This window comes from Stigmatopora argus, chromosome 14 (assembly GCF_051989625.1).
Source record: "Stigmatopora argus isolate UIUO_Sarg chromosome 14, RoL_Sarg_1.0, whole genome shotgun sequence".
Lineage (NCBI taxonomy): Eukaryota > Metazoa > Chordata > Actinopteri > Syngnathiformes > Syngnathidae > Stigmatopora > Stigmatopora argus.
In genome coordinates this window covers 7488393-7502831 of record NC_135400.1, presented here as the reverse complement: position 1 = coordinate 7502831, position 14439 = coordinate 7488393, and the positions used below count along the sequence as shown (strand labels likewise).

Below are 14439 nucleotides of genomic sequence, written 5' to 3'. Positions count from 1 at the left end.
GATGCGTTGTTGTTAGCAGACCAGCCGAGATTGACCAATGAGAAACCAGTATTCTTTGTGGCCTGATAGTACGTCATGCATCAGAAGCTAATAAACCCCGCCTACGGCGACATCTCTTCTGACAATTTGACAAGAAATGGAGCCGTGAACGCCAAATATAACACATTGAAAATGCAGGTCAATAAATAAACATAAATAATAGACACAGGAATATGAAATGCTAAATCACCACCCTCTTGATCCTAAAGATAACATCATCCATACAAACCAATTTGAGATGGGGAAAACCAACAATTTCAAGGGAGTTTACTTTCAGGAAATAGAAATTAGATATGGAAGAAAAAATGTTCTTTATCAATTCAAATCACTAATCCTAAAAAAACGTTCCTTTTTTCATTCAGTCATTTTTCGTTCTGCTTATCCTCACAAGGATCGCGGAGGGTGCTGGAGCCTACCCCCAGCCAATTGTGGACCGTAGGCTCCCTGAATTGCTCGCCAGCCAATCACAGGGCAAAATGAAATGAACAAAATATCGCACTCACACCCGTATGGACCGTGTATGGACAATTTAGAATTTTAAACCTAGCTACCATGCATGCTTTTTGGAATGTTGGAGGAAACCGGAGTGCCCGAAGAAAACCCACACGGGCACTGGGAGAATGTGCATACTCCACACCGGAAAGTTGAAACCGACTGAACTCAGAATTGTGAGGCGCATATGCTAACCACTCGTTCACTGTGTCGCCTCTGTTTTTTTAGTGTTATATTTGCTAATATTTTATAACATTTCCACAGTTTAGACCACAAGTCTTGAAATTTAAAGAATTTATTTGACATTTAACAATATACAATTCATTATAAAATATGGGAATTTGAATACTATAAACTTACAGGGTATAGTGTATAATGTCACAAGAAAAATGTGTTCAATTAACCAGAAAATGACAGGATAGTATTAGCAAAATTATGTTTGATTGTCTTTACCCATACAACACAGTGAATTCCAGACTGGTTTCATCCAAAAGCGTCATGAAGATATTGCATTAACTTATTGAAGTGAAAAAGTCAAAACTAGCAACATTGAAAATAATAAATGACATACCATTGTCACAGGTCACAATTCAATCACAAATGATCTCGGTTACTACAACTTAAAACGATTATTGCAGTTTTTGTACATCACTGCGGGAAATAATAATGAACAAAAAATAAAATGGACATATAAGTACATTTATATCATTTGATTTCTGAAACCTTATTCAAGTCTAAATTAAACATGTTTTATGTTTGCAGAACATATGGCCTTTATTTTCAATTTGAGTTTTTATTGCAGACTTGCCACGCACAAATGTGATTTGTTATGGGACTTGCGTTGGAAAACAGCGCCACCATGCGTCCAAGCACGATTAGATGTCAGGGCAGATACCTATTCTTATTTCCACTTAAAAACAAGTGTAAAATAAAATTAAAGGGGATTTTGAATCAACACAAGAATCGTGCAATGTGTAATCGCGATACATCACCAAATCGATGTTAAAAAAAAAACCGTTACTTTGAGCTTTTGTGTTTACGTTTCACCACTTTCACTTTATTATCACCTAAGGTTGTTGCCGTTAGTGGCAAATCAATCACAGGATTTTCACTACTGTGAGTTTCAGTCTCATTAATCGCATCTTCATCCCCAATTTTGAAACTCATTCATGGCTCTTTCCCCAATATATTTTTTACAACAATGCTTTTTTTTCAAAAGGCAAATTACAAGGTCACTAACTTTATCAGAAACATCCTGCACAGCAGCCTCCGGACTATCGGCAGAAAAACCAGCAACGACACCAATAACGGCACCACCAACTCCCCCCACAAGTACTCCAGTAACGACACCTTTGGTTAACGTGGTAGCTACTGTACAGGCGATAGCGCCACCCACGGCAGCGCCAAACAGGGCTCCGATACACAGGCCGGAAAAGGCTCCATAAACGACGCATTTCACAATAAACAACAACTTTTTAAGATAAGCTTTTTGATTACTGCCACTTCTGGAAATCTGTTCTTGCCTCACAGCTTCCTTGGCCCGTTCAAACATTTCATTCGTATAAAACCCGGTTCTACTTCCCATGAGCATCTGGTCCACCTTTGCCATGAGTTCATGAACCTGCTGCCTATCGCTGGAGTTTTCATTGTTGAACACATGGTACCTACCCCCACACTTGTGAATTAGTTCTCTGAGCGAAGGGGGAGCTTTGCTCAGGTATTCTTCAAAGGTCTTGCCCCTGAGACGGTCCCCGCCGGTAAAAAGAACCACTGTGTGATATCTGAGGGCATCATCGCCAAAAAGGTTCGCCAGATTAATAGCAGGTTGCATTTCGTTTGTTGTAAAACGCCCGATCGGTACAACCAAGAAAAAGGCATTGGGTGCGAATTTAGAGAAAACAATGCATTTGGCTATTTCTTCAAAAACTTCATCCTCGGTGAGGCGAGTATCCCCGAAGCCCGGCATGTCTACCACTGTCACCTTTCTCTTTCGGCCCTGAGCATCCACAAGCTCGAAGGTTCCAGGCTCAGCTTTCTGGGTCAATGAGCTGAAACTCAGCTCTGACTTAAAGAATTGGTCCTGGCCGAGGATGGTGTTTCCCGACGCACTCTTGCCTGCCCCTGTATTTCCCAAAAGAACCAGTCTGAGTTCCTGACGCCACGTGACCCCAGAGGCCATCTTCTCTCTGTCAAGTGATGGAAAAGCTGCACACATTAGGGTGAAAACTTAGTGAATTAACATGTTCATTCTAGATCAGGGGTTGGCAAAACGGCCCTCGAGCGCCTCTGTGGGTGCATGTTTTTTGTTCCCGCTGATCCAGCACCGACGCTGACCAGAAAGATTTCTGCAGAAAACAAGAAGCACCTGGCAGCAATCCACTGATTGGTGAAAAGGTGTCCTCTTTATGGGTTGGAACGAAACCCCTCACCCATTGCGGCCATTTGTACTTTAAAAAAGTGACCATGCCTCCTTGTTTTGAACGGCCGCACAATGCAACAAACACCACACTTTTATGGTGCACACTCAAACGGATCAGGGCCCTTTAATTAATTAATATATATATATATATATATATATATATATATATATATATATATATATATATATAGGTCTATATGTATATATACATATATATACACATATATACATATATATATATACATACATATAATTTAAAATAGAAAATGGTCAATATTCATGTGAAAATGAAAAAAAAAAAGTTTTAGATTTCCCGAGGTTAATTATTATACATATAATAATTCCCTAATTACATGAGTTATCATTCACGGCCATCTATTGGCTCATATGTGCAATGTGAGCATATTTAGAAAAAGTCATAAAATCTACAAGATCAAAAACAGCTCTGTAGCCTAAATTTATGTGTGCAACGAATTGGATATAAAAAGTAAACACTGACTGACACCTGCGTCTTATACAACTGTGCAGTGCCCAACACCAAAAAAGTCAAAATATTACAATCGCCCCCTTAACAGTGTCTTAAGTGAACTAGTCAATTAGCACTCCAGGTAACGTCGAAATCTACGGAAATGAACCTAAATCATCTTTAAAAAGTGTAAAATCCTTTACCCAGTTCTCGATGCGTCGCCAAAACGCCGTTGCTAGGAATGTCGTCTGTTTCGTCGTTTTCAGCGGTTCAAGTACTTCGTAATGTAAAAGGCACGCCCAAAAGAAATGATGGACACGCCCACACGTTGTCTGTACACGCTTATTTTTTTCCCAGAACAAAACATCGCAAAATTGTTTTTCTTTTCCTCAGTAACAATGTTTGCACATTCAGGTGCAATCAATTACTTGTAATTGATTGCATCTGAATGTTCAACGCATTGATGTCCACTTCCTTTAAACCAGGGGTGGCGAAAGCACGGTTCTCGAGCCGCATTCGGCTCCCATCCAAAATAAATGCGGCTTTTTGCTTCTTATCATATTTTGTATATACCCTGGCTCTTTGTCTTTTTTCATATGTTTCTTATTTTTATTGTCTTCTGAAACACACTCAAATTCATCAAACAATGCCAATTTTTTTTAATCATTTGGCAGATTGGATTTTTTTTTATGCTGCTTCTGACGTAAGTTCAGAAGAACTCTCTAGGACTCACAGTTGAAAATGTTGGCTCTTTGTGTCTAATTTGTTCGCCGCCCCTGCTTTAAACCTGGTTCTTAATCCTCATCTTTCAGTGCCATTGGCGGCGATAAACGTCCATAAGAGGTTGCAAGTCTAGCGCAGTTATACAATATAATTAAGATAGTGAATCAAAGCTGCTCTGTGTGCCCCAAAACATTTTAGTGTCACCAAATTGAAAAACTCTCAAACAATTATCGTATCAAAGGCAGACCTTTTCATATTTAAATCAAACTCAAAGGGCACACCCAAATTAACAAAAGACAAACAAGCCAGGAATAGGCCAAGCATTTCCCGTAAAACGTCTGACTGACGTGAAACGAAAGTAAAAGTATGCTTGCTTAGTGCACTCCCAAAACTGAGAAACATGAAAAATACATTAGTACAACATTAGGTAGGCATCAGACAGTTACTAGCAATGGTGCAATGTTTTTACAGAGATTCAAATATAAATCAGAAAAACACATTTTCCATGTTAACAAGGCTGAATATGAATTTGGCAAAAGGCAGACTCGAGCTTATGCAGAACCCGTCTGGATCTTATTTTTGGGAACAAAATAATGTTGTGGCTCGTGTGCACATTTTTAAGAATTATGCGAATCCAAACTTTTATATATATGCCTTAGTTTTGAGTATCCATCCATCGGCTCAAAACTAACGCATATATATATATATATATATATATATATATATATATATATATATATATATATATATATATATATAGATAGATAGATATATACATATATACATACACATATACATATAAAAAACACGAGGAAAATCAATAAGGCAACAGTAGGATTGGTTTACATTATATTGCACACTCAAGTTGGATCAAGTACCCTATAAATATGAAAAGGTCTGCCTTTGACACGATAATTGTTTGAAAGTTTTTCAATTTGGTGACACTAAAATGTTTTGGGGCATACAGAGCAGCTTTGAATCACTATCTTTATTATATTGCATATTGATTAACATTAACCTGCATGAGGGACTAAAAATGGAAATTAGCCTGTGGCTATAATCTTACATATTTATACATGTATATGTTTATTAATATGTATTTTCCCTTTATCAAATGAATCAAACTCAAAGGGCACACCCAAGTTAACAAAAGACAAACAAGCCAGGAATAGGCTAAGCATTTCCCGTAAAACGTCTGACTGACATGAAACGAAAGTAAAAGTATTCTTGCTTCTTGCACTCCCAAAACTGAGAAACATGAAAAATACATTAGTACAGTATTAGATAGGCATTAGACAGGCACTAGTAATGGTGCAATGTTTTTACAGAGATTCAAATATAAATCAGAAAAACACATTTTCCATGTTAACAAGGCTGAATATGAATTTGGCAAAAGGCAGACATGAGCTTATGCAGAACCCGTCTGGATCTCGTTTTTTGGTACAAAATAATGTTGTGGCTGGTGTGCACATTTTTAAGAATTACGTTCCTGAATATGGGATGAATAAAGTTATCCAATCCAATCCACACTTATAAAGCAGGCTCAAAACTAAGGCATATATATACATACAGACATACACACACACACATATATACATATACTATATATATATATACATATACTATATATATATATACATATACTATATATATATATATACATATACTATATATATATATACATATACTATATATATATATACATATACTATATATATATATACACATATACTATATATATATACATACATATACTATATATATATACATATACTATATATATATACATATACTATATATATATATATATATACATATACTATATATATATACATATACTATATATATACATATACTATATATATATATATACACATATACATATACATATACTATATACATACACATATACACATATACACATATACACATATACACATATACACATATACACATATACACATATACACATATACACATATACACATATACACATATACACATATACACATATACACATATACACATATACACATATACACATATACACATATACACATATACACATATACACATATACACATATACACATATACACATATACACATATACACATATACACATATACACATATACACATATACACATATACACATATACACATATACACATATACACATATACACATATACACATATACACATATACACATATACACATATACACATATACACATATACACATATACACATATACACATATACACATATACACATATACACATATACACATATACACATATACACATATACACATATACACATATACACATATACACATATACACATATACACATATACATATATACATATATACATATATACATATATACATATATACATATATACATATATACATATATACATATATACATATATACATATATACATATATACATATATACATATATACATATATACATATATACATATATACATATATACATACATACATATATATATATATATATATATATATATATATATATGTATATATATATATATATATCAGTGGCGGGCGGTGCATTTTCTGGTAGCGCCTTCAACGAATCAATCCAGCCCTCAAAAACTATTTTATGGCTATAAAACCTCTACTGCAGCTACAGCTGCGACACAAAAAAAATAATCAATAAATTAATGCACAAAAATGGGGTAAAATCCACTTCCTAGCAGCATTTCATGATTAAATACAAATACTGGAGCTTTTCAGACATTAAAACCAGGCCAGGGGGTGATTTTCCCGGGAAAAGACAGCGATGAACGTCAATGGCGTACGGGCAAACATTGCCCGAAAATGGGGTAAAATCCAGCCAAAAACAGCATTTATTGATTAAATACAAATACTGGAGCTTTTTAGACATCAGAACCGGGCCCGGAGTATCATTTCCCCGGTAAAAAGACAGCGATGAACGTCGATACGTCCATACATGAAATGACAAAAAATGGACTAAAATACTAAAATTAGGTAAAATCCACTTCCTAGCATCATTTATTGATTGAATACAAATACTGGAGCTTTTGAGACATTACAACCAGGCCAGGGGGGTGATTTTTCCCGGGAAAAGACAGCAATGGAAGTCAATGGCGAAACGCCAAAAATTAAACTGGGGTAAAATCCACTTCATAGCAGCATTTTGTGATTAAATACAAACACTGGAGATTTTCAGATATCAGAACTTGGCCCACAATTGAAATATTATTTAGGAATATAGCCATATTTGTAATTTTACTCACCAAAAATCCATTTTACACAATATCTATCCTCCTTTCTTTCTTCCTTCTTTCCTATCGCCATCGAAGCTAATGATGAAAGTCGAGCCTGTCCTGTCATATTTCCGGCATAGTCCGTTTTGAAAATAGCATTAAATCATTTTTTCTGGAAAAGTCCGTCTGGAAAATAGCTTTGTGAGCAAACAGAATCAATTTGTTTTTGCTTCTGCTTCTCCTTAACTTTGGCCTGTGCCCCATTTAATTCAGAAGACATGACCACTGATACGTCATAACACTGTGCCACAACTTTACCCAGACATTCATTTTCCACCAAAAATTGAATGATGAGACCTGCAATTTCATCGGCTCGCTTCCCACTGGTAACATTTTCAAATCTGACGAACCGCTCCTTGACACCTTTGCCCGTGACGTAAAGCAGAACCAGTGCGAGCTGTGTTGCATTACTCGCGTCTGTCGTCTCATCCACCATTACAGAGAGAAACAGTACTTTTATTTCACTTCTGATCTCTTCCTCCATCACTTCAGCAATAGCAGTGATAAGGTCGTTTTGTATTTTGCCCGACGTGCCACTAAACACTTTATTAGTGGACAGGTGGTAATGTAAATGTGTTTTTCTCAGCAATGAGAGAAAGAAGTTCCACATAATTTCCTTTGTTTGGGGATGCAGCACTTTCATTGTTCCCCCGAAATGAAAGTTCCTGCTTGCCCAAAAAAGGACGCAGTCTATCAAACTGTCAGGCCCACGGCCAGACTGGTGGCGGGGTGTGCCTGCCATCCAATCACAGGCCCAGCCCCTGATGACTCAAACGCTTCCAGGTGGGAGTCATTAGCCAGTGAGGAGTATTTAAGGCCACCAAGAACATGACCACGCCGCTGGATCGTCTTATCAGTTTCACTGTTAGGTCCCCTCTCGTATTTTCTCATTGCCTGCCTTATTGATCTACGACCTCTAGTTTGCACCCTGGATTCCGACCACGCTCAGCCCCACGACCACGGACCACGGACAACGACTTCTCCTTCGCCCTTTGTACCCTTCACTCTGGACTTCCCGACGGACTTTACAGCTACCGACCTTCCTTCTACGAGCAACAACTCGTCTACGCTATCCCCTCTTGTGCTTTGCCCGTCTCGTGGACGATTCTAATAAAAGATTCGAAAACCAGATTCGCAGCCCTTGCCTGCTTTGGGGTCCTCCATCCCCGATAGTAACACAAACTTTTTAAGATTTCACTATTTTTCTTTACCTTTCCGTTGTGACGCTCCTTTTCCTTCGGCACTTGCTCGCTGAATTGTAACTCTAAAGTTTTGGAGAGCACCGTTGCTTGTAAGTGTCCGGCAGTGCTGTGGTGTCTCGTTGCTGCTTTAGTTATACAAATCCAGTGTTACTCCAAACACCATGTCGATCGGTGGCAAATAACAAGCACCCCCAGCAATACAATTTGCAGTGTTCCTCGGAACCCGTGAGCCACGGGTAGTTAGCGAACTGAAAGTGGCGGACAACCCCTTTTCCCAGTTGTAACAGACTTGCTTGCTTTGGAGTTGTCCGACCTTTCTTAATGATGTCCAGCTTTTTTTTCTTGAAAAGTTTGTCTTGAAAATGGCTTTAAATCAACACAACAATATATTTGCTTGTGGAACTCGCTCCAGATAGTTTGGTAGCTCTGGCTAGTCCACTCTATCACTAGCCAATCATAGTTGGTGAAAGCGATGACGTATGCCTGCGAGAAGGCCTTGGTGTCACCAAATCGAATTCTGATTAGTTAAAGCAACAGTCTTATCGACGCTTGTTTAATGCAGCAGAACCTGCAGAAATGATTGAGAAGGCCTTGAGGCAGATTTCTGACCCTGGCTACAAATTATGGCTGAAATGTGATTGGTTAAATGCTTCAATATGAAAACACACATCTGGAAGCAGTGCAATCTGGAGGAAAAGCAATGAAAGGAAGCTAACAGACAATTTTGAATTATTTAATAAGTATTCACGGACAAAATATAATTAACATCAGTCTGTGATTCAGATATTTCTTAGGCCAGCAGAGAAGGCCTTGAAGGCCCTGACGGGACACCACTGATATATATATATATATATATATATGTATATATATATATATGTATGTATATATATGTATGTATATATATATATATATATATATATATATATATATATATATATATATATATATATATATACAGACGCTCCCCTACTTACGAACGCAATTGATTCCGAGCGATTGTTCATAAGTTGAATTTGTATGTAAGTTGATTCAGTGCTATATTTTGTATTATAATTTATGTTTAAGGCCGATATAAGTCTATTGAAGGTTTATATAAGTGCATTTGTATGTTTAAGGCTTGTATAAGTAACACGCATTGGTTTGTACTGAAAAAAATAATAATAATAAAATGGAGAGAATATGTACAGTACTGTAGAGAGAGAGAGAGATTTATGTATTAGAAACTGGCCAAAAGAAGCGACCTAATGACGATTGCACAGTTTTCTTCTTTTTTTCATCATAAATGATGCGGTAGCACTGTATGGCATCATTCAATTGATTTGCAAACTTTGTGCAACGTTCAATATTTGGGTCCTGCTGCTCGATCTTTCTGTTTATAAATGGTGTTGAATGTGCAACGCTCACCACTCTCACGCGCATGAAGCTTAGTTATTATTGCCACTCGTTTCAAATGAAATGGCTTGCCTCTTCCTTGCAACTCCCTCAATAGAAGCCTTTAGCTTTTTACCAACCATATTCAATATTGGATGCATGAGATATTTAATGATACAAATGAAAAAGGTTCTTTGCACACTGGAGATACATTCACGCACTTCCGCATTGCAACGAAGAAGAAGGTAGATGCTGGGTGAGCTGAGCTCTCACAGCGCCAGGCATCGGTATTAGCGGCGGAAAGAAGTACTACTCCAAAAAAGACGCGAAATACAAAATTGGATTTGCGAACATTTTTGGACTTAAACGCAATTTGCAGACATGTTCGTATGTACCGTTGTTCGTAAGTTGAATGTTCGTAAGTAGGGGAGCGTCTGTATATATATATGTAGCGCAGTTACGCAATATAATAAAGATAGTGATTCAAAGCTGCTCTGTACGCCCCAAAACATTTTAGTGTCACCAAATTGAAAAACTTTCAAACAATTGTGTCAAAGGCAGACCTTTTCATATTTATAGGGTACTTGATCCAACTTGAGTGTGCAATATAATGTAAACCAATCCTACTGTTGCCTTATTGATTTTCCTCGTGTTTTTTAACATTAACCCTCATGAGGGACTAAAAATGGAAATTAGCCTGTGGCTATAATCTTACATATTTATACATGTATATGTTTATTAACATGTATTTTCCCTTTAAATAAATAATAAATAATAAATAAAATCAGACTTAGGCTTGTCATCATCATTGACTAGACAAAAGCCTAATTGTCATCATACCCAGCTGCGTATGACGAAATTGAAAGTGCTTCTCCACAAAGTGCACTTTTCTCAGGCAAGAGCCCAACCAATTTCAGACTTGCTGGCATTCTTATCAAATGAATCAAACTCAAAGGGCACACCCAAGTTAACAAAAGACAAACAAGCCAGGAATAGGCCAAGCATTTCCCGTAAAACGTCTGACTGACAAATAAAAGTAATTATTAACATGTACTTTCCCTTTATCAAATAAATCAAACTCAAAGGGCACACCCAAGTTAACAGAAGACAAACAAGCCAGGAATAGGCCAAGCATTTCCCATAAAACTTCTGACTGACGTGAAACGAAAGTAAAAGTATGCTTGCTTCTTGCACTCCCAAAACTGAGAAACATGAAAAATAGTATAAATATATAATATTAAAAAAAATAGTACAACATTAGGTAGGCATCAGACAGGCACAAGCAATGGTGCAGTTTTTTTTACAGAGATTCAAATATAAATCAGAAAAAACACATTTTCCATGTTAACAAGGCTGAATATGAATTTGGCAAAAGGCAGACTCGAGGTTATGCAGAACCCGTCCGGATCTCATTTTTGGGTACAAAATAATGTGGCTGGTGTGCACATTTTTTAGAATTACGTGAATCCAAACTTATAAAGCAGGCTCAAAACTAAGGTGTGTGTGTGTGTGTGCGTCCGTGCGTGCGTGAGCGTGCGCGTATGTGTGTATGTGTGTGTGTGTGTGTGTATGTGTGTATGTGTGTATGTGTGTATGTGTGTATGTGTGTATGTGTGTATGTGTGTATGTGTGTATGTGTGTATGTGTGTATGTGTGTATGTGTGTATGTGTGTATGTGTGTGTGTATGTGTTTATGTGTGTTGGATTTATTATGGGATGTTTCTATATGTTTTGTAAGCATTTGTGTGTGTATGTGTGTGTGTATGTGTGTGTATGTGTGTGTGTATGTGTGTGTATGTGTGTGTATGTGTGTGTATGTGTGTGTGTATGTGTGCTTGTGTGTGTGTATGTGTGTGTGTGTTGGTTTGTATGTGTGTGTGTATGTGTGTATGTGTGTTGGATTTATTATGGGATGTTTCTATATGTTTTGTAAGCATTTTTAATAAGTAATAAGGCTATAAATTAATTCATGATTTATGTTGGGACCACGCTTGAGGACGCTTTCTCCCACAGCTGCTTTCGAAGGCCAGTTCATTGTTTTCAGGACTATTGACGGCAACAAACCCCGTGTTTCTGCTGATCGGCAAGAAACTCTTACCGTGTTTGGACTGGACTCTGGCAGATGGCAATAATCGCATTATTGTTTAAAAATACGGCTGCTTTGTAAATGGACCGAAGAGTATGCCGCACGTCAGAATCCTCTTGCGAACGAAGACGCGTTGGGAGTGATTTTCCTTGCAAGTTGTAAGCAGTTATGGTGAAAGATGTCTTCCAATTTTTATTAAATACAGACGCTCCCCTACTTACGAACATTCAACTTACGAACAACGGTACATACGAACATGTCTGCAAATTGCGTTTAAGTCCAAAAATGTTCGCAAGTCCAATTTTGTATTTCGCGTCTTTTTCGGAGTAGTACTTCTTTCCGCCGCTAATACCGACGCCTGGCGCTGTGAGAGCTCAGCTCACCCAGCATCTACCTTCTTCGTTGCAATGCGGAAGTGCGTGAATGTATCTCCAGTGTGCAAAGAACCTTTTTCATTTGTATCATTAAATATCTCATGCATCCAATATTGAATATGGTTGGTAAAAAGCTAAAGGCTTCTATTGAGGGAGTTGCAAGGAAGAAGCAAGCCATTTCATTTGAAACGAGTGGCAATAATAACGAAGCTTGATGCGCGTCAGAAGGTGGTGAGCGTTGCACATTCAGTACCATTTATAAACAGAAAGATCGAGCAGCAGGACCCAAATATTGAACGTTGCACAAAGTTTGCAAATCAATTGAATGATGCATACAGTGCTACTGCATCATTTATGATGAAAAAAAGAAGAAAACTGTGCAATCGTCATTAGGTCGCTTCTTTTGGCCAGTTTCTAATACATAAATCTATCTCTCTCTCTACAGTACTGTACATATTCTCTCCATTTTATTAAATGTTTTTTTTTTCAGTACAAACCAATGCGTGTTACTTATACAAGCCTTAAACATACAAATGCACTTATATAAACCTTCAATATACTTATATAGGCCTTAAACATAAATTATAATACAAAATATAGCACTAAATCAACTTACAAACAAATTCAACTTATGAACAATCGCTCGGAACCAATTGCGTTCGTAAGTTGAGGAGTGTCTGTATTACTAATAATGATTTAAGGGTATTAATCATTATTCCAACATTTGGTCCTTCGAGTAGCCGGGGTCAACACACCGATAAGTAATCCAGACACTGCGGTTCAATATCTGGAGTGACCGTGCACGGCGAGAATCCCTTTTCCAGGCTGGATTATTTCTCAGCAGCGCCTGGATTCTGGTCGGTTGACGACTCTTGGAAACATCTATCGACATCTCTGGTGAGTTCCGTGTGTTATGTCTGCATATTGTTGACGGGTTCCAAATGCGCGAAGGGCATCACACGCGATGGCCTTATTTTGAGAAATAAGGCTCGCGTCCTGGGGATGGCAATTTTTAAAACCCTGGGCATACTAGTCTCTACCAGGTAAAGAGACAGAGCATGAGTCTATAAAACTGAGGTCAGTTCGGGGTGTCCTGTACTGTGGTCCGGAAAAGTACAAATATAACTCCGACGGTATATCAGGCTAGGGTATACATTTGTGTTACGGGTGTTACGTGTGTGCGGAAAAGAAAGTTAACTAACTGATAACTGAATGCACGCGAACTCCCTTCAAAATGGGCAGCTCGAATATCAAAGCGGCGAGGGATGACGATCTGAAACAGCGTCTGCCGTGTAAAGATTGGAAATTTGTTGCAAATCAAAGCGCTACAAGGGTTAAACACCTAAATTTATGGATAAACAAATATGGGTTTGCTGGCCAGCTTAAATATGCATGAAATATTAAAACCTGCAGGATAAAATACGCACTAAGCATAGAAGTAATCTATATATAATATGTGAAGGGAGATACAAGCGAGGCGGCTTGTTCCACAGAAAGAAGGGTGATAAAACGGGTCCGTTGTGTGAAAAAATAAAAAATAAAAGATAGTGCGGCCTCCTCGGCTGACGGGGAGAGAATAGGAATGTTAGCCAAGGGGTTGGAAAAAACAAATGAGGTTAAACAGAAATCGGGTTTTCAAAAATGCTATGTGCTGGGTTTGTGGAAAATTGGGGCATATATCGCGTGATTGCCTGGACAAAAAGGTCTCTAAAAACAAGACAGGCCTGCTCAAAATGATTTGCATTTGATTTGGTTAAACCAGAGATCACATTCTTTGTGAATGGAATTCAATTGGAATTTTTGTGTGACACACACACTCACACACACACATACACACTCATACACACTCATACACACACACACATATTCACACACACATACACACACATGCACACACACACATATACACACACATACACACACATACACACACATACACACACA

General features: G+C 37.6%; 1 protein-coding gene across 2 annotated transcripts; it reads right to left on the bottom strand.

Moving 5' to 3' along the window:
* Positions 1–810: 810 nt before the first annotated feature.
* On the bottom strand, positions 811–4598 carry LOC144088747 (GTPase IMAP family member 7-like). Of its 2 annotated transcripts, none has more exons than XM_077619387.1 (2): positions 3620–4598; positions 811–2717 (listed from the first exon to the last, which is right to left on the bottom strand). In XM_077619387.1, exon 2 carries the CDS (start codon positions 2708–2710, stop codon positions 1676–1678), a length of 1035 nt encoding a protein of 344 aa, XP_077475513.1. In that variant the 5' UTR covers positions 2711–2717; positions 3620–4598; the 3' UTR covers positions 811–1675. The 2 variants fall into 2 exon arrangements, with proteins under 2 accessions (XP_077475513.1, XP_077475514.1); XM_077619388.1 differs by having other exon boundaries at positions 811–2736; positions 3620–3665.
* Between the last annotated feature and the right edge of the window lie 9841 nt (positions 4599–14439).